The 22233-nt window shown below is 42.1% G+C and overlaps 1 protein-coding gene across 6 annotated transcripts in view; it reads right to left on the minus strand.

The window, feature by feature from the left end:
* Positions 1-5518: 5518 nt before the first annotated feature.
* RTN4 (reticulon 4) overlaps positions 5519-22233 on the minus strand; it is a 54193-nt gene continuing 37478 nt past the window's right edge. For all 6 annotated transcript variants that reach the window (XM_063443984.1, XM_063443979.1, XM_063443980.1 and 3 more), the window contains 5 exons: positions 18153-18291; positions 16203-16272; positions 13833-13879; positions 7163-7221; positions 5519-6605 (listed from right to left, as the gene is read on the minus strand). In XM_063443984.1, the coding sequence (XP_063300054.1) occupies positions 6563-6605; positions 7163-7221; positions 13833-13879; positions 16203-16272; positions 18153-18291 (358 nt within the window). In that variant the 3' untranslated portion in view covers positions 5519-6562. The remainder of the gene's footprint in view (positions 6606-7162; positions 7222-13832; positions 13880-16202; positions 16273-18152; positions 18292-22233) is intronic.

The following is a 22233-nucleotide window of genomic DNA, read 5'->3' on the forward strand; positions in this document are numbered from 1 at the left end:
CATCCCATAGTGTCCACCCCCCGTCTCTTAGTGCCCCCCTCTCTCTCCCTTCCTAGGTCCCCGCTCCCTGGTGTGTCTCCTGGTAGCGTGGCCGAGCAGAGCACACAGCGGTACAGGAGATTCAGTCTCTCTCAGTGAGCACTTCCTTTGACTCCGGCTGGGTACAGGAAACATAAGTTCCTGTACTTCCTGAAGATCAATCCAATCTAGCACCCCCATCGGGGTCAGTGCGCCTTAAGGCAGCCGCTTATGCCGCCTTATGGACACGCCAGCCCACCCATTCATTATCGTTATTGCCAGTGATTATTGGCTGATACCGAAGCTTACCACAAATTTATTTTAAAAATCAATCGGAATATCAGACGATAATATTGACAAAAATGATAATCGGTCGATCCCTAGAATGTAGTACTATCTATGGGGGAGAGGAGGTAAGAAGTTACTTCTATGAGGGGGGGGTTGGGTACAGCTATGGGGGGAGAGGAGGAACATAGGCTATTAACTATGGGGGGGAAGGGAATGGGCTACTAACTACAGAGGGCAGAGACTAGGCTTCTACCTATGGGAAATAGGGGGGTGGGGGAACCAGACTATAAACTATGGGGCAGTAATGGGCTACTAGCTACTGGTGATGGGAATGGGCTACAGACAATGAGGGATACAAATTCACCAGTTCATTAACGCAGACAGTGCCCACCATACACAAAAACACCTTGACCCACTACAAACTTGTACACCTTTACTCTCATCAAACCTCCAGACACGTTCCACCATTCCCCCCCCCCCCAACATTCAAACACATTAACCTGCTCCATATATACAGGTGATACTCGCAAAGTTAGAATATCGTGCAAAAGTTCATTTATTTCAGTAATGCAACGTAAAAGGGGAAACTAATATATGAGATAGACGCATTACATGCAAAGCAAGATAGTTCAAGCCGTGATTTGTCATAAGTGCGATGATTATGGCTTACAGCTCATGAAAACCCCAAATCCACAATCTCAGTAAATTAGAATATTACATGCAATCAATAAAACAAGGAGTGTACCTAGAACAATATCGGACCTCTGAAAAGTATAAGCATGCTTGCATATGGACTCAGTACTTGGTTTGGGCCCCTTTTGCAGCAATTACTGCCTCAAAGTGGCGTGGCGTGGTGTGGCATGGAAGCTATCAGCCTGTGGCACTGCTGAGGTGTTATGGAAGACCAGGATGCTTCAATAGCGGCCTTCAGCTCTTCAGCATTGTTCGGTCTCATGTTTCTCTTGGCAATGCCAGGTCAGGCGAGTTTGCTGGCCAATCAAGCACAGTAATCCCACGGTCATTGAACCAGGCTTTGGTGCTTTTGGCAGTGTGAGCAGGTGCCAAGTCCTGATGAAAAATTAAGACAGCATCCCCATAAAGCTTGTCTGCGGAAGGAAGCATCAAGTGCTCCAAAATCTCCTGGTAGACTGCTGCATTGACCCTGAATTTAATGAAGCACGGTGGACCAACACCAGCAGATGACATGGCTCCCCAAATCAACAGACTGTGGAAACTTCACACTGGAATTCAAGCATCTTGCAGTGTGTGCCTCTCCATTCTTCCTCCAGACTCTGAGTCCTTGGTTTCCAAAAGGCAAAAGTTGCTCTCATCACAAAAGAGGACTTTGGACCACTGAGCAACAGACCAGGTCTGTTTTTCTTTAGCCCAGGTAAGACGCTTCTGACGTTTGTTGTTCAGGAGCGGCTTGACAAGAGGAATACAACATCTGAAGCCCATGTCCAGGATCCGTCTGTGTGTGGTGGCTTTTGATGCACTGACTCCAGCCTCAGGCCACTCCTTGTGAAAGTCCCCAACACTTTTGAATGGCCTTTTCCTGACAATCCTCTCCAGGCTGCGGTCATCCCTGCTGCTTGTGCACCTTTTTCTTCCACATAACTTTCTATTAATGTGCTTTGATATAGCATTTTGGGAACATCCAACTTCCTTCGCAATTACCTTTTGAGGCTTTCCCTCCTTATGGAGGGTGTCAATGATGGTTTTCTGCACAACTGTCAGGTCAGCAGTCTTCCCCATGATTTTGATTCCTACTGAACCAGACTGAGAGACCATTTAAAGGCTCAGAAACCCTTTGCAGGTGTTATGGCTTACTTAGCTGATTAGAGTGGGACACTGTGAGCCTAGAATATGGCACCTTTTCACAAAATTCTAATTTACTGAGATTGTGAATTTGGGGTTTTCATGAGCTGTAAGCCATAATCTTCGCACTTATGACAAATCACGGCTTGAACTATCTTGCTTTGCATGTAATGCGTCTATCTCATATATTAGTTTCCCCTTTTACGCTGCATTACTGAAATAAATTAACTTTTGCACGATATTCTAACTTTGCGAGTATCACCTGTATCTACACAAATTACATAAAAATATGGCCCTACATTTGCGCACACACATAAAACTATCAATACAAATATGCCCCTGCATACACACAAATTGACATTGTGTACATACCTGATTTAAAAAAAAAATACACAAATACTGTGCACAAGCATTTGAGATGGCTCATAACATTTCACACCTGGCTGGCAACTTAACCCCTTCTAATCTGCACTCCACTATTCTGCTCTAGTTACTAATTTATAAACATAGGGGGGGGGGGGGAATTATATATATATATATATATATATATATATATATATATATACACACACACACACACACACACACGGCACATTGACTTATGGGGCTGGTATAGATTTTTTTTCCCAGGGCTGCTGTGTATTCCCAGTCCAGCCCTGGCTGTCTCTGCCTGCCGCAGAGAGATGATCTCTTGGCTGTCGCTTGACTGTGGAGTTAGAGGGAGGGGGAATGGAACTGCCGCTCACTGGCTGACAGTGAGTGAGAGCTGATAAATTCCAGGAGTTGTAGTCCCTGCTAGTGGCTCATTTATGCTCCCAGGGGGGCAGGGAGAACCCAGCTTTAGCTCAGAAGAAAACTACAACTCCCTTTCTCCCAGTCCTCGCACAGACCATCTTCTTGAAAGTTGGAGGCAAAGGATAGGCACTAGGCAGCACCAGCGGAGCGAGGGAGACTTGGTGTGAATGGCTGCATTATAAAACCAGGAAAAGGTGGGCATGGCTGGTGAGCTGATTTGGTTATGCAATGGGCCACTTGACTGGATATGCCCCCCCGAATCCTATGGTTGCCAGTCCTCCCCTGCCTAACATATACATACATGTATCAGAGGGGGCCTTCTGTAACATAATGGCAAATACCTAGAAAACAAAAGCAAATGGACAAACAATAGTGTGTGTATGTATGTATGTATGTATGTATATATACATATACACACACGAAACAGCTATATAACAATGGCACGTACACGTTGTAGAGCTTCTAAGAGCTCTGCTGCATTCAGCATAGACAGTACAATCCTGGTCTCAGGAAATATATTCATCAGTGGTGATGGTATATCTTCAGAGAGCAGAGTAATATGCAGAAACAAAGGGTAAGAATATCCAATGATACAGTATGTATAAACAATAACCATAAAAGTAAAGGGGTAATTATCGTACTTACATCAGATGTGTGATAAATCACCTATGGTGAAAGTGCGGTTATATTGCCTTACCTTATACGGTTTTCTTTTTGGTTTTATTATTTGTTTATAATTGAAAAGTTAAATCCAAAATAAATTTAATTTAAAAGGATCCTACTCTACTTCATACTGGCTTCCTGATTCTGCACATCCCAGGTGGGGATTGTACGAGCAAAGCTCCAGAGCAGGTTTATGCTCTCTTACATGTAAGTAGGATCTGTGTGGTAATTGGTAAGAATATCCAATGGAACATTGTGTAAACATTTGTTTCTACATATCACTCTGCCCTCTGGAGATATACCATCACCACTGCTGATTATATTCCCTGAGACAGACATTGTACAATATACACTGAATACAGCAGAGTTCTTAGATCAGGGGTGCCCAAGTGGTATGTACCCAGATGTTTTACAACTACGACTTCCATGATGCCATAGCAGTCGAAAGGCATGGAAAGCATCATGGTTGTTGTAGTTCTACATCTGGGGGGTCTACCTTTTGGGCACCCGTCTTAGAAGCTCTACAAAGTGTGTGTGCGCGCGCCTGTGTTAGAAAATAGTTTTACAGCTATTTCTTATAGAGTTACACTATTGTTTGTTTGAGCTAATTGGCTGATATTCATGTGTAACTACACTCAAGGGTTAAAACGTTATCGCTAGTCGGGAATCCTTGTATGATCTACTGCTGCCTCACCATAGTAATAGTGAGCACCTAATCCTCCACAAAGAAATAATACACAAACAATCAAATGTCACAGTAAGCCTTCAATAGGCTAGGGCTTTTTGCTTGGTCTGTTTTCAGCTCCTTCCTTTACATGAGCTAGTTCGTTCATTTGAATAAAGCCACCGTTTGTTTTCTCTCCACTCCCTACGGTCAGTTCTTCTGTATTACTCAAAGACAATTGATGCTGTATCCCATAGCATGGGCTGCATTCCAGGACATAGGAGAGAAATAGTTCTGAGCACACTATACAATACAGATGCCTAATGTTAGCCAAGCAACCAATTTTTGTACTTGGGCATAATAAGATATACTATATGAAGGCTCAAAATTCCACTTACTCGGTGAGTGAAAATTTGAGTAGAATCTCACAAGGCAAGTGTGAAATGGACCCTCCAGGCTTGCATTGACAAATAACTTTACCCTGATAAATCTTAATTCTAATGTGAAGCTTATTTAAATTAAAAATCATGTTGGGATGGAGGAGTTAAATACAGTGATGAAGAGTTAAGATCACACATCAACATATGGTGGAAATTCCCCCGGTAACAAATACATAAGATTCTATAAAAATGAACAGAACACCCTCTCTGCCTCTTTCCCTAAAAATATTTCTCCTACACTTGTAACTCGCCTTATAAACGCAGCCTGTAGCTTGATAGCGCCATCAGGAAGAGGGACTCTGCCCCATTTATTAGGGAGTGGATTTACAAGGTGGATGACATTTAATTAATTGTAGAATTAGTATTGTCGGCCTAAGACAAATACCAGAGATATGCGACCATTTGACTGCAATTGAATTACTCTTATGGAGCCTGACTTCCACGGGTTCTTAAAATCAAATGCATACAATGGGGCTTTACAGCGACTGGAGGCGTTTCTCCTCTTAAGCGCGCAACAAAAACCTTAGCATTCTCCCCCCCATATTGAAATTGCTATATCGCTTGCACCCCCCGGAACCTTATCTTTATATCCCGTCTTCTTTTCTGCAATTGGCTTTTCTTTCAATGTTTTATTGACTTTTACAATAACAATAGAAATACATTTTTACCATGACTTTATTACAATGTCGCTTTATTATTTGATCCAGCAAGCAAAGAGGAAATTCCATAAATGTAATACCCGTCTTTTCACTTACCAGACCAAAGAACAAAAGAACCATATCCAACGAATTTCATTTTCCATGTTTTTACTCAATAAATGTGAATCAATGAGTTAAGGTCTACAAGCTTTATTGAGTTTTGTTTTTTTGAACATATCACAATGCATTCCAAAGACTTGCTCCAGCACATTTCTGCGGCTGTTAAAACACTTCACGTTCTTGCGACAAGTGACTTATTCCCACCAAACAGATTTACAGCACTTGGTACTGGGTTCACAGGAAAAGTTCCAGTGACTGTAAACGTTTGTACAAAACCAACTAGTGAGCAACAACGTGCAAGCTCCAAAGTTTACATATATATGTTAATTTAATTAATTTCCTTAATTAACAGACAATAGTGTTTCTAGAAATAGATTTCGGTTTACGAGTATGTGCTAGAAAGCTGGGCTGTTAGAATGCCATTTCTCTTTTACTAAAAAAAAAAACACACAAAAAAAGTTTTTTTGAAAGCAGTGTGGAGCGGCTTAAACGGCTATGCTTTCTGAAAACACTATAGATATTGGCAATTAATAAAACAATAAAATCACAATATAGCTATCATACCAAACAGAAGCAATGTCTTTCATGTTGCTTGCCGGTATGATCTGGGCTTTATGTCCTCCGCCCATTCAGTGCAGGAGAAGCCAAAAGACATCATTACTTTGCACACATGGCCCAGTTCTACACTGAAGGGCATATTGGAAGTTTGCAGCAATTTCCTACTTACTGATCATACACAGTGCAAAAAGGGGATTAACAATATGCCCATGAAAGCGCAGTAAGACTACTTCTGAAGCACAATATACAGCATGCTAAAAAAGAGGTTCTGTATTAAATGGTGCTTCACACAGGAGAAACAGAAAATAGTTTCAAATCCATACATAGCAGCTTACAATACTTAGAATGAAACACATGGCAGTAAAAACAGTTGTTCCTTCCTCAAACACTGCATTGCTAAAAATAAAAAGGAAAAAAAAAAAGTAAAATAAAAAGGATCTGTGAATTGCCCTGCAATGTCAAGGTTTGTCTTTGCCCTGACCCACCCCGTGTAATCCAAAAACACAGCGCCCAAATGCGAGGATCCGATTGGTATCTGCAGCAGATTTGATTTGTGTTTTTTATTCTGTTTTGCGTTTCAGTCCAGGGACTTTTGCAAGGACCCTGTGAGAAAGAAGGAAAAAAGGTAAAGCACATTTAATGGAAAGAAATGTCACCTCATTTAAATGCACACAGGCCACATTTATATTTACAGAGCAAAGTACGAAACTAGCCCAGCCAGCTGAGACATTCTGTTTCCACTGGAGAATGCTGGGATTTAAATTTGCAATTCCCTTGTGAATTCTACTTGGCTTAAGTGAACACATTATTTTATTATAGGTTTATATATTTATTATGAACATATTGCCTACAGCGTCCAAGCTCTATCCCCCAGACTGACAAAAAACAGGGCCTCTTCCCTGTGCCTAAAGACCACACTGGTAATGTGGAATTCTGCCCAGCCCAAAGAGAGCACTGGGGAGGTTAGCCAAGCACTTTCAGTAAAACAAGGACATTAATAATTCCATGTTATTAATGCAGCTGAGAGGGCGGTTGTGAAGCATCGGGACGCCCCAGGTTAACTTAACACTACTGCTGGCTGTTGTAATTATGTTGATTCAACTGCCCTTTAAACTCTGTCAAGGTAAAAAAAAAAAAAAATAGCTTAACACAATACTTACAGATCTGTAATATTTTTAACATTCTTGTTAACGAGCGCTAGGTAGTGATCAATTTGAGTCTGTAAATAGAGTAAAATTCAAATTAGCCAATTAATCCCAACGTCAAGAGAAATCAAGAGGATATTTAAGCTTTTCTAATTACCATATATACTCGAGTATAAGTCTAGTTTTTCCTTTCAGATTAGAGGCAGTGCTTACACCATAGGGGATATCCAATCTGGAGGGAAAAACAGGCAGGCAAATCTCCAAACATTTTAACCCCTCCCTTAATTACCTCCTTTCCAATAAGTAGCAGCTCCTCCTGATCCTCCCCAGTTCTTTGCCTGCCTTCGGCAGGGGAGGTTATGCAGGAAGGTTCTCCAGGAAGCAGGTGAGAAGGGCTGAGGCTCGGGAGGCTCTGCTTCCTTGATGTTTGGGTAAGTAGCGTTTAACACGCCGGACGGCGTGGTCCCTCAGAATTTATTCCGTCTCTTGCCGTGCCAGGTGCCGGTCTGACGAAGGACGCAGGCGTGCGTCGGCTGGGAGGTCCTGTCGGTGGAACGCACACACAGGTTGCGTTGCGTTCCACCAGGGAGTCGCAGAGCGCTGTGCACATGCGCAATGCGAACCTGGATTCAGGCGCCAAACTTGAACTGGGCGTTTTTGTTTGGTTACAGGACTTAAAAGGAGCATCCCCAGCAGCAACCTCTGTTTGCCAGGAGCTCTCAGAACGGTTTGCAATGTGTGTTTCTCACCTGCCCTCCAACACACTCTCGGGCCATTTAAGGTAAGACTGATTAAGTTTTTATTTAAATGGTTCTAGCCTGAATCTTTAGGGAAAAATTTTGTTTATTTTCCCTTGTTTGTTTTCTGTTCCCAGTATATAATCCTGATAATTTGGATAAAGTTGCTGAGAAGGGGAAATGTACATCTAGCCAAGCATTTAATGTGCTCTTTGTGTGGCCATCTTATGCCAGATGGTTGTAAAAAGAAACTTTGCTCTGTGTGTTCAAAGAAGCTTCAGAGGAAGCACAAAGAACAGTAATGTCCACTTTATCAGCTGGTTGCAACAAAGTATGCAGCGAACAGTTGTGGATATGTGGTCAGCAGCATTACAGACAAGCCCAGGATTCTCAGCTTGTAATACATGCTAACAAAATGCCTAAGATCTTGGGAAGTTCCGATTCTAGTTTGGAACTAGTGGTTCTGAGTATGGCGATAATTCAGCAGTGCCTCATCAAATGAGGAATCTGCATTCCCAGTAGAATCCATTTGGGGAATTGATTAAAGAAGTGCAGTTGCATTTGAACTTGAAGAAACAGGGTAAAAGTCCTATAGGTTTCTTTTTCACCCACAGATTGGGGTATTGATTTAAAAGAATGGAAAATTCCCAGGTCACATGCTGTTTATTGGCTAGACAGTTTTTATTTCTCTCTTTCCATAGAAGCGGTACAAGACTGTATGCTGGATACTGTCCCTGTAGTGGGCGTTCCTATTGCTCAAATAGGTAAGAAAACGACATTACCAATTAGAGTTTCAAGCGGCCTCAAGGAGGTCATGGTTGAACGCATGGGCTCCTCCTTAAAGATGTTGTTCATCTCTTCGGCAGCTCAAGCTAAAGCTTTGATTACGGGGTCATCCGTTGCCAAGGCCCATATTTCTTTGGTTGGAAGAACTTGAAAAGGAAGACCCGTTAAAGCTATTATAAAATATCAGTATGGCATCTGATTTTTAGTGGATGCCTCTGCAGAAAGCCTGAAATTATCGGCCAAGAATATAGGTATTTCAACAGTCGCCAGAAGAGCACTTGGGCTTAGAAATTGGTCAGCAGATGCGACACCTGATAATTCACTGTGTGAACTATCTTTTGAACCTGGGAGACTTTTCGGTTCAAAGCTGGATGAGTTGTTGACACAGGTGAAGGAAGGAAGGAATGCTTTACCAGTATCGTATGGGAAGCAGTTAGAAGCCGTTACGCAGAGACACTTCCCTCATTTAGAAGTTCCTCTCTTAGAAACTATTTCAAGGGTCAACAGAAAGAGCATTTGATTTTAGGAAGAAGTATCGACTCTGTTACTAAAAGAGTGGTGGAAGAAGTTCCTCTAAAGGAAGACATCAAGGCACCTATTCAAGACTTTTCTTGGTGCCAAAACCAGATGGTTCGTTCGGAACTATCCTAGACCTAAAGGCCGTAAACAAGCGGATTATCATAAAGAAATTCCTCATGGAAACAGTAAAGTCGGCTGCTCTGCTTATGCACCCATAAAATTGGTTTGCTTCCCTGGATTCGAAAGATGCCTATCTTCATGTACCCATAGCAGAATCCAGCAAAAGTTTTCTACGGATGCGGTGTGCTGCCAATTGGTTACCATACATTACCAATTCAGAGCACTACTTTTCGGCCTGGCATCAGCGCCCAGAGTATTCACATAGCTTCGAGTAGTAGTTCAAGCTTTCTAAGAAATATGGGCATCGCTGTCATTCCATATTTGGACGACTGGCTGTTGTTTGCAGAGTCCCAAGTTCAACTACAGTTAGACCTGGGGACAGCCATCAAATCGCTGGAAAAGCATGGCTGGCTAATAGATTTCAACATATCGGAACTAGTGCCAGTTCAAAGGATCCAGTTCTTGGGTCTAATTTTGGATTCTATCGCGATGAAGTTATTCCTGCCAGAGGGGAAGATACTAAAGATCAAGCGGTTAATCCGGAATCTCTGAGAAAAAAGTATGTTTTCAATCAGAGATGCCAGGTGCTTGCTGGGTCTGTTTACAGCCTCAATCCCGGCAGTCGCTTGGGCAATAGCCAGAATGAGACCTCTACAAAGTTACATTCTGCAGGTCTGGTATCGACAGGAACTCGGCCTAGATAGGCTGATGAGGTTTAACGATCTAATTTTGAAAAGTCTGCAGTGGTGGACATTTTCTCGATTCCTCCACGAGGGTCTGTCTTTCCGGATGAAGTCCTTTACTATCATATCAACAGACGCCTCTGCGCTGGGCTGGGGGGCCCATCTGGTAGACATATAGAAGCTGGGGTCCTGGCAAGAGAAGGATATGAGAAGTTCCTCGAACTTCAGGGAATTAAAGGCCGTATGGATGGCACTCTTGGCGTTTCAGTTTCTCATCAAAGTTCAACATATTCGAATTCGTTCAGACAATCGAACGACAGTGGCATATTTGAACATACAGGGAGGTACGAGATCAACAAGATTAGAAAGCCTTTGTTCGATAATCATGCTGTGGGCAGAAGTGCACCTGATGTCAATCTCTGCAGTTCACATTTTAGGAAAGTTCAATGTGGTGGCAGATGCCCTGAGCAGGCATCATTTGAAACAAGCAGTTTGGTCCCTGTCATGCAGAACTGTCTAGTTCAGCACAGTCCGCTTCGGTGTTCCGGAGATAGACCTGATGGCACCCAGAGTGAACAGGAAGACAAGACGTTTTGCATCCCTAACTCCAGCAGACAGGCCGGATTTCATAGATGCCCTGTCATTACCATGGAAGTTCAACCTGGCATATATCTTCCCGCCAGTAGTGATTTTTCCCAGAATACTTCAAAAAAGTAAGGCTGGGAAATGTAAGTATTATCCTAATCCGTCCAGGGTGGCCAAGAAGTAGTTGGTTCTCGGTTCTCCTGAACTTTCCGGGGGCCACCTTTTGGAAGCTTCCTCTTTTCAGGAGTAATTCTAGAGGACGCCATGGTGCCTCTTCCGGCCCTTCGGAGATTCCGATTGACGGCCTGGTTTCTGGACTCCAGATTTAGAGTGTAAAGGTCTGAATCCTGAAGTTATAAAAATTTTTTGTTGGCATCTACTTCAAGGTTCTACGTTAGGATTTGGAAGTTTCAGCGATGTTGTAGGTTTGAAGTCAAACCTGTTTCCACGTCCGTCCAGAATATTCTATGCTTCCTTCAGATGAGATTGGCAAGGTCTTAAACCTGCTTCATTTAGTTTACAGGTTTCTGCTATCGGTTTCTTCTCCCTCAGATGTTTCACCTCGAATTTTCAGATTTCAAGGTTCTTCAGAGCTCTGACACGTTTGGTGCCCTTTGTTAGGGAAACCTGTCCTCCCTGGGATCTGAATTTGGTCCTTTCCGCGCTTTGAGTACCGCCTGTTGAACCATTGGAAGAAGTTCCCTGAAGATGTTTTCTTTGGATACCATTTTCCTTTGATGGCTATTCGTCAGCTAAAAGAGTATGTGAGCTCCGAGCGCTTCGGGAGTATTTTCCCTTTTTGGTTTTCATCAGGACAAGGAGGTTCTGAAGCTCGATCCTTCAGGTATCACTAAAGTTTTTTCTGTTGCCAATGTCAACCGAGAAGTGGTTTTGCCGACCTTGTGTCGGAATCCGTCTAATGCCTTGGTAAGTAATTTTCTCTGCTTAGACATAACGATAGGTCTTTGGCAATATCTAAAGCTACGGAATCCTTCCGTTAGGATATCGGTATGTTTGTCTTGTTCATAGGCACACAGTAAGGTATGTTGGTTTCGCAGAGTTCTCTGGCTAGATGACTGAAGGATTGTATTCTGTTATCTTATTCTAAGAGTGGCTCGGAATTTGCAGGCCCTATAAAGGAACATTCTACTAGAGCTGTTTCGCCGTCAGGGGCTCTGCGTGCAGCTACTTCTCCGTCTCGGATTTGTTCAGCTGCTAATCGGTCCTCTCTCCATACGTTCTCAGGACACTACAAGTGGGACATACTGGCCTCGGAGTATGCAGCTTTTGGGCGCAGGGTGCTTCAAGCAGTAGTGAACTGGAACCCGCCCTCAGGATCTGCTTTATTATATCCCTATGGTGTAAGCACTGCCTCTAATCTGAAAGGAAAAACATAAATTTTACTTACCGAAAATTTCTTTTTCCTGAAGATTAGAGGCAGTGCTACAATTCCCGCCCCTTTTTCTAATAAACTAAGTAATTTTGCAGCTATTTGGCTTATGTATTGTCTGGGGAGGATCAGGAGGAGCTGCTACTTATTGGAAAGGAGGTAATTAAGGGAGGGGTTAAAATGTTTGGAGATTTGCCTGCCTGTTTTTCCCTCCAGATTGGATATCCCCTATGGTGTAAGCACTGCCTCTAATCTTCAGGAAAAATAAATTTTCGGTAAGTAAAATTTATGTTTTTCCGCACATTTTTTGTGCTGAAAAACCCCCACTCGACTTATACTTGAGTCAATGTCTGTATTATGGCAACTTACATTGCCATAATACAGACCAGGACCGCCGGGCTCATTACAAGCCCGGCGGTCCTGTTGGGGGCTGGCAGGAAGCGTTTACTTACCTTTCTTGAAGCTCCCTTCTCCTGCGTTCTGGTCAGCTCCTTTGTAAATCTCGCAAGAGCCGCGGCGTCAGAGCGTTGCCACGGGTTACCGTGGCAACGCGGCACGCAGACTGCGAGACTTACAGGGGAGCTGACCAGAACGCAGGAGAAGGGAGCTGACAGGAGCTGCAGGAAAGATAAGTAAACGCTTCCTGCCAGCCCCCCTCCTGCACAGTACACACCACTGGACCACCAGGGACAAAAAAAATGTGAATAATAAAAAAAAAAAAATGTAATAAAAAATATTACAATTAAAAATAATTATAATATTAAAATAAAAAATTAGAATATTTAAATAAAAAAATTAAAAATAATAAAAATGCCCTCCCCACACACTCTGCATTATATACACACAAACACACACACATACAAACACACACTCTGCATTCACACAAACACACAGAGTGTTTATATAATGCAGAGTGTGTGTGTGTTTGTATGAGTGTGTGTATATAATGCAGAGTGTGTGTGTATATAATTATAAAAATCACAGAATTTCATAGCCCCAAGTTTTACCCTCGACTTATCCACGAGGCATAGCATATTTCGCAATTGTTGGTCACAAAACTGCACTCGACTTATACATGAGATCGACTTATACACGAGTATATACGGTACACTTAATGTAAGATTTCAAAACAGTGTTTGCAGCCAGTCAGTTCTTGTTAAACGTTGACAATTTGTACACAGAATGCAAGAGCTAAACTTTTGTATTGTTACATAAGCAGCAGAGGGATCAGAAAAACTCATCACTATATAATATATAACCACTGGAACACGTTGAAATGTTTATGATGCATGAAGTGTGAGTGTAAGTATCATTCTAGCAATCTGCATAACCTTTACACATTTAGGGACTTCTGGCCTAAATTCCATGTATTCTTGTCATGCCCACAATTTTGTATACATTTGAAAACAAATACTTTGGAGCATTCTGCAATTATCTCTGCCTCTGACGCACCATCATCATTCTATATTTGCTACCCCACCCACAACACCATTGCAGCAGAGAGCCCAATTCTTGTATGCTATGGGGATGGCATTCTCTTACTATTTTAATCACTATACCTGGCTTGTTGTAGTTTTCCATTTAACTTTTGTGACAATGGTTTAACCACTGTGAAAACAACTGTGGACATTATGCACACACGAGCAGGTAAATTTAAACAAGAAAAGTATTTGATAAAGTACATTTACATTTACATAAAACTTTGTTCCCTAGTACGTGTATACATAGGCTAGTGGGCAAACCAAAAACGTCAATACTCTGTTGTGTACACTAGTGAATTTAGTGCCTGGAGCTTGGCATGTGTCATATTGTCAAGCTGTGACACTTTATGGGAATAACTACTGTAAAAAGATAAACACTCTTACCTGATGTCTTTCATAAATTACTGGAATACTGAACAAGGAAATCAGTGCTGAAGGAGAAGATGAGAGAGAGTGTTAGTCCGTAACATTTGGAAATGTCAATACATGGAAGGTATTGCTGACAGAACTGGACACCAATAATCCGCGTGCACCCCATGATATGTGAATTAAATGATCTCCAGATCATTATACCGTGGCTGGCCAATAATCCACGTGCACCCCATGATTTGTGAATTAAATGATCTCCAGATCAGTATACCTTGGCAGGCCAATAACACACGTGCAGACCATCTTAAAGGACCACTCTAGGCACCCAGACCACTTCAGCTTAATGAAGTGGTCTGGGTGCCAGGTCCCTCTAGGATTAACCCTTTTTTTTATAAACATAGCAGTTTCAGAGAAACTGCTATGTTTATACTGAGGGTTAATCCAGCCTCCAAAATCTCTAGTGGCTGTCTCATGCTTTCCTATGCGACCGGCTGAATGCGAGCGCGGCTCCTGCCGCGCATGCCCATTCAGCCGATGACGTCGCAAGGAAGAAGGAGAGGAGGAGTAGAGCTCCCCGCCCGGCGCTGGAGAAAGAGGTAAGTTTAACCCCTTCCTCCCTCCAGAGCCCGGCGGGAGTGGGTCCCTGAGGGTGGGGGCAAACGAGTATGTTTTCCTGGCACTAGAGTGGTCCTTTAACAGCTGCATGTCGGAGTCCCAGACCAAACTATGTAATTTCGATCCCTCATGGGAAGCACTGACTAAAGTTTCAACACAACGTGTAAAAGAAAAGCCTTCCAGCCAGATTGTAGGCCATTATACAAGAATATGAATCAGACCCCTCCTGCCACAGATGTCTCACTGTAACCATGAAAGAACCTCTGAGAGCAGCTTTGTAGTTAGCCAAGATTACTGTAGATATTACCATACTGGGGCACTTTGATCAGGTAGACCCACTGTTTTGTGCAGGTCTTAAACCCTTCACTATTTTCACAGTTCCAGGTTCATTGTTCTTTCTACATGAACAGTTCTAATTTGGTTATATTCTGTCTCCCCGCACCCTTGCAGAAAGCCTACAAACGGATTACAATCTTTAATTGGTGTAGTGTAGACAGTTTTCCATGTCACCGGGGCAGAGTACCAACACATGCACTCTTTTACTCGTCATTAAGCAGAACACATACATTTTGTAGAGAATGAATATAAAATATGTTTATCTATAGAGCCAACCTGTCACTCACTCACACTTTTTATAAAATAAAATCAGTGCAAATTATGGAGTAGCTAAGTAAGGGCTGCATTGTCCAAGAGTTTTAGTAAACGATTATCTGCCTACTGTAGGGCTGAAACCAAACTGGCAAGTTGCCATGGAAACCAAGAAATGGAATCTCGTGCCAAGGATTTCCTCTTCTTGGTGGAGATTTAATGAAACACCTTGATCCATCCAAAGGCTGCCATAAATTCTGTTTCTGTATTATGGGGAAGATTTCAAGTAATTATAGGAATGTTGAGGCTGCATAGTAATGATCTGTCTGGAAACTGGTGCCTCATCTGATTTCTACTTCTCCCATCTCGCCCGCTCCCCTTTCATTGTGCAGACCGGGGCAGACAGTGTACGTGTGTAGTTTGACTGGTCTAATAGACATTCTTGCCTAAAACATACCCTGCTCAGGGTCACATTAAGAGTTTTTTGGTTTTTTTAAATCATCGAAAATGCCTGGCTCAAAATTTGAGCAAGATTTTAGGGAAATTTGCCCAGTCCTGGCCCACTGTGGCAATCTTGTACATCCTAACATCAAAACTAGCATTTCCTGATAAAATAAAAGTGAAGGCTTAAACTATATATAATATACATGAGAAATGCACCATGCGGTTGTGGGCAATCCTTTAGCCTATATACATGGCTATTCAAGAAAACGTAGATTGCCAGGAATTCACAGTAAATTTAAACTTTTAGGTCACAATAACCAAATTGGGCAATTCTCCAAGTAAGCTAGGGTTTCAGTTTGGATATTTTGGCATGAAATTTGAATTATTTTTGAATGCCCAACAAATCACACTTTAGTGAACAGACCCGTTGCTGTTCTGGCAAAATGTCCATATCAAAGATATACTATCAACACTTCCTCCTCTTCCAACATGGACTCCTGCAATGGAAGGAGTGGCCCCACCACAAATAAGGAAGGCTCCAACCCAGAAATCTAAGCATGCAGCTAGTTGGAGCTAGCTGTAGGCTATACAGTGTTGTGTGGGTCAGGTTAAAGTGTGGTACCCATGCATAAAAGACAGATATGCCAACAGTATACAAATGGGATATCTGGCCAATCATCATAACGTACAGGAATACAATTAATGTGCTGTATACAATTCAGTTCCAAATATACTTACCCAAAATGAGTAAAGTCAGGCCATTGAACAAGGCACCAATATAGGTGAACACCCACATCAACACTGCAAACTGAACACAGGGAACAGATTAGTTTCAGGATTACAATAGTTTAACATCGTAATTCTTTCATTAAGCTTTAAGCTGCAACTAGGTATCAGACACAGGTACTGTTTAAACCATAACTATGTCCCACTGTAGGGGTTATGGTGCTAGAAGTACAGTCAAACTATTTAATAATTGGAAAATAATGAAAAACTTTCCTAGAGTCTCCGGGGAACAGGGAGATGTCCAGCCAATAAGCTGTCTCCACACAGCAGGGCCTAGCTCAGTGGAGCTAAACAAATCTCCTTGTAGGATGTTCAGGCTTCAGGGAAAGTGGCAACGGATGCCTGGCAAACCCCAGGTAAGTTGTCAAAAACAAACATTCTGAAAGGGACACTATAGTAACCAGAACAACTACATTAAGCTGTAGCTGATCTGGTGTTTATACAAACATTTTCATGTAAGCACTGCCTTTTCACTGAAACAACATTGTTTACATTACTGCGTAGGAACACCTCCAGTGACAGTCACTCAGAAGACCACTAGATGTGCTTCCTGGGGCAGGGCTGCATAATGTGCAGCACTGACGTTCAGCGTCTCCACGCTGAAGATGTTGAACTTCTCCCCATAGAGATGCACTGAGTCAATTCATCGCTATGAGGAGATGCGGATTGGCAAGCATTGTATTTTGCTGCATATACACATTAGCCTCAAAATACTTTCCTATAGGAAAGCATTGGAATGGCTGAGATAGTCAGCTTTGATGATCTAACCAAAAGGCAGAGCCGCGTGCAAAGCTGGAATAAATAGGAGTTTCTTTCATTTTAAGGGGGTAACAGGGCTAAAATGTGTCTCTAACACTATAGGGTCAGGAATACACGTTTGCTTGTTTGCTTCACAGCAAACCGAAAAATATTGTAACATTTCAAGTTGTACGATTTAATTCGCTTGACAGCTTTCCTAATCACTTTCAGAAAGTGACATTAGGCTCTTCCAGTGTCTTTGGTGTCAAATGAACAGATAGGAATAGGAGCTGCAGTCTGGGACATGTAACATGAAGAGCCATTAGTTTGTGAACGATCACAGGAAAACCATTCATAGCACTGCAGTGCACTCTTGGCATTCTGAGGATTGTCTTCCCATCGACAATACAATGTCCATTTCACAGCAGACAGAGACCACGGAGGGTTAAAGTATGACCTACACTGCACTGTGACAGCTCCTGGTCTCTCCTCCCAGGTCAGGGGAAAGGAATGCCTTACACAGCAGCCACCTGCCAGTAAACTGTCAGAAGCGAGACATCCACTGCGTTCTGCTGCTGTCACTGAACGGTCAGCTGGACGAATGACTGGTGTACATTGATATCCATCAAAGAGCAAAGTCTGGCAGTCTTATGCAACCTACATATTCAGAGAACCTGGGAATATGCAATGTATAACTTATTTGTGAGATATCACAATTTGAAGAGAGGAAAAGACGTATGAGATGTCTTTGGAAAGAGACAAGTTATTAAAACATGTATGTTTCCCGAACACAACGGAAAACAACTATGTGTCAAATCAGGAAAATGATGCGGTCACCATGGAAACTGGTGGGACCAGGAAGCACCATGGAAACTGGAGGGACCACTCAACTCCTCCCCTTTTACAGCTTTGTATTATTTTTCAGAACATGAAATGGAGATAACCTCCCACCCCCAATGTCTGCATGTACACTTATCAGTTGAAGTGAAAAACTCTTAGTAAGATGCCTAAGCAGGTCTAGTGTGAAAGAAAATGGTGTTAAACCTGAAAGCAGGATATTGCTGTTTGTAAAGTCAGCATTAATCAGGAACTTAATGTGAGTTATAAAACCTTAACTAGTGCAGCTATGAGGGAACCAGGGTTGCTTTGTTTAATAAAACTTACCTTCAGGGAATCAACCAGGTCTTCTACAAGGAAGAGGCGCCGAAGCTCCTTAATTGTGCAGTTAATGTGGTTCAAAGCAACATCGCTGTACTTCTTAACTAGGTCTTCAGATACTCCAACATTACAATCCAAGCACGATCTGAGAGACAGAACAAACCAGGTTAAACACAAACTGCTGAGAAACATCAGGAAAAATTAATAGTGGCTGGATTTATCTTTGCATTAGCAAATCATCTAGCCAAGACCCCCACTCCCCACACTAGCAGAGCTGGACAAGTCTGTGGAAGTGTAGTTATGGGATCAGGTGCCTAGAATTTTACCTGCACATAATAAAGCAGTATGTTCCACATGGCGGGCAGAGGAGATCGAAACCTTCCCCCAGTCGCTAAGCACTGTACTCACCCTTGCTACCCCTCTAGTGGCACGCCGTGGGAATAGCAGGTGTAACTCTGCATAGCGTTTCCAGCAGAGACTGTACCGGCTCCCTTGCAGTGGTTGGAGATTCTGATCCTACCCAACAGTACTGTGAGAAAGCAGGTAAGCTGGTCTAAGCACTGGGACGATGCACACTGGAAGCACTACACAGCCACAACCTCCAGGTACCATCGGCTGGCAGTGGTGACAAGGCAAATGGTTTGAAACAAGGTCAAATGTGGTGAAATGGTATAGCTAAGATGGGGAATAGGACTGTGGGACAGGTATATAACATGGACGGATAAGGAATGGGAAAGGGATATGGCTTTGGTTTTTATAAACCTCAGAGCCATCATATATGTAATGTAATACACTCTCCGCTCTGACTGTTTTGCGTACTGAAGGAAAAATAAAAAATAAATAAAAAATGATGTTTGGTTCCCAACGTTGTTCCAAGCTTTTAATGAAATACCCAGGACATACCTGAAAACGAGAGAAATCTCAACGCATCCTTCCTGGTGAAATATAGTTTATAAAAACAAAAAAAACAAAAAATGTGGCAAACCCTGTACTACAATGCCATTTTATGCCACATCCTTATCTTACTCCGTAACTTGCTCAACAAAAAGATGTGAGAACTACAGGCACAATCTTAACCAAGATCTGTGATATTAATGAAAATAAGCATTTTGTGTGCAAATGATACTGCAGATAAGTTTCCTCTGCATGGCACCACCAAAAGGGTTGAATGGCATCTCCGCAAATCTAGACACATGACAACACGGGTTAAACTTCACCATATGAAAACCCAGGCTGATGGCAGACTTCTAGCACCATAACCATGAAAACAAGCTCTAGTGGTTACAAAACTTGGGGTGACCCTTTAAATTATACTACATTTTAACGACACCCAGGGGCACGTTTTGAAGAAAACACTGGCAAACAAACAGTAAAGCACACCTGGTTAAGAACGAACATCTGACTATCTACATATTTAGGTCAGGCTGCCTGTATACTATGCCAATCACAGACAAACTACTGGTTAGGAAATGGTCAGTTATAATAGAATAGATAAGTCTGTTACACAGGAGAGCTCCAGCACTGCAGGGGTCAACAGGCCACAATATATGTACCCTAATACTATAAACACTAGCGTGACCATTTGTGTAGATGATGTGTGAACAAGACATTCAACGAATTCCGTTCTAGACGAACTTCCTCAGGGACCGCAAATATTAAAACAATTTACAATGTAAACATGTAAAAAACAAACATTGTATTAAAAACCCCTCCCAAAGTCCCTTTAAATAGGGTTAATCCCCAAGTCCATTGGTGGATCCAGTGGGCCTTATTCTCTTCTCTTTTCATTGGTGCAATAACTCACTTTCATCAGCTGCCCGCTGTCCTCAGATCAGTGTTACGATGAAATTGGCTCTTTTTTGGGTGACCGGAACCGGAAGTCCATAACCGGAACCAGCGTAGCAAATTACTTCCGCGTTCCAAATGCGCATGCCCTGGTAGTCAAGGCAACTGGATGTACAACCTCCACCACATCGGTGGACAACAAATTAAAACTGATCAGGGGTCTGCTGGGGAGATACATGTTAGTAACATGAAACCCAAACAACCAGGGTTCGACATAAGGAGAAACAATGATCATAAATAAACTTCATTTTAAATGTCTCCTAGTAAGGTAACAGTCGATAATCTTAAAGTGACAGCAGTCATTTAAAATGACAAAACTACCTAAGATAAAGTTAAGATTATCGACTGTTACCTTACTAGGAGACATTTAAAATGAAGTTTATTTATGATCATTGTTTCTCCTTATGTCGAACCCTGGTGTCTTATAAGTGACTATTTGTTTGGGTTTCATGTTACTAACCTGTATCTCCCCAGCAGAGCCTCGATCAGTTTTAATTTGTTGTCCACCGATGTGGTGGAGGTTGTACATCCGGTTGCCTTGACTACTGGGGGGATGCGCATTTGACACGCATCTTGGAACGCGGAAGTAATTTGATATGCCACTTCCGGTTATGGGCTTCCGGTTCCGGTCACCCGAAAAAGCGCCAATTTCATTGTAACACTGATCTGAGGACAGCAGGCAGTTGATAAGAGTGAGAGGTATTGCACCAATGAAAAGAAAACAGAACAACGCCCACTGGATCCACCAATGGACTTGGGGATTAGCCCTATTTAAAGGGACTTTGGGAGGGGTTTTTAATACGATATGTTTGGTTTTTACATGTTGTTTACATTGTAAATTGTTTTAATATTTGTGGTTTACTAAATTAATCCGTTGTTTTTTTTTTTTTCAACCCTCACCTGTTGAAGTCCTGTGTTGGAGGTGGAAAGAGGGATTCTTGGCCCCCATAACTTCGGGGGAGGCACCCTAAGAGCGCTTTTACTCGTCTCCATCTAGTGAGTGTACTCATTTTTGCGCACAATTCTGTGTTGTTACTGTATCACACTATATTTTATTTTATGTCCTTTGTAGATTTATACAGCCGTATCCAAACAGTTGTTTTCTGGTTTTCTCAAACATGGGGAGTATTTACAAAACAATGAATCGTAGGGAATTAAAAACCAAACTGCATAATGTAAGCACAAAGAGCGATTTGAACAAATTCCCCAACTCTAGTATATTGACAGCGTGAGTCTCGGAAAATGTGCATTGGGGTTTTCAAGTCACTACATTAAAAAGGTACTTGGTTAATAAACCCTCTACTGGAGAGGGGGGCAATCTACACTTACAATTCATAACCAACTAGTGTACATTCATAGTTAGATCAGTTACACACCATATGGTAGCTGTACTACCATCATTTCTTTACCCATTATGTACATAAAGTCATTAGGTATTTGGAATAAATAGTCAAGTCTCTTTGCTGCACAGGCAATCCAATTCTGATCTTATGTAGTTCTAGCAATGAGAAGCTTTCCAAAAATAGATGGTGCTCTGAAAAACGAGACCTCGGCAGGGGATTTACAGAGGCAACTGCCCAATTCCTGTGTCTGGAAAAAGCTGAACAACTACTGGAATAACTTAACAGTTGCACATTTTCTTTAAGACTCAAAATCAAACTTCAAGCACAATTGAAATTAGAAACCAGTTTTTCAGCAGATGCAGAAAATTAAAATAAATAAAAATGTAAATTGTGCTAGGCAAGGAGAAACACACTTTTGAATGATTTTAATTTGTGCAAATAGTTATAACCTTTATGTTGGAGCATTTAGGCTTCAAACTAATGTGTCAGGATTCTGCAAATGAGCACCAGAGAGCCTTATTTTCCAGGTGATACGTTATTGTAAGTACATTGGGTCAGGATACACCTAAACAACTGGAGTGTCTGGAAAAGCTGTCAGGATGGTGACAGCTATTCTAGTATAATACACTTGATGTGGCTGACAAAAGTGTAATAAAAACAAACATGTATGGGTCATCACTGTCTTCCCATTTTAATTTAACCCAGCATCAACCTTTCTGAGCTTCGAGTCTGTACATGCATGAATGCACACATAACTGAAATACCGGATTAATTATCTATTTAGAAAATAATCATACCCAGTCACACCACAGAACTGCCTTTATCGTTGGTGACCACAGGCTATGGGGTCCAATCCAGTATCTACAGTCTCAACATTTAAATCCAGTTCGTTAAACTCT

This window comes from Pelobates fuscus, chromosome 2, assembly GCF_036172605.1.
Source record: "Pelobates fuscus isolate aPelFus1 chromosome 2, aPelFus1.pri, whole genome shotgun sequence".
Lineage (NCBI taxonomy): Eukaryota > Metazoa > Chordata > Amphibia > Anura > Pelobatidae > Pelobates > Pelobates fuscus.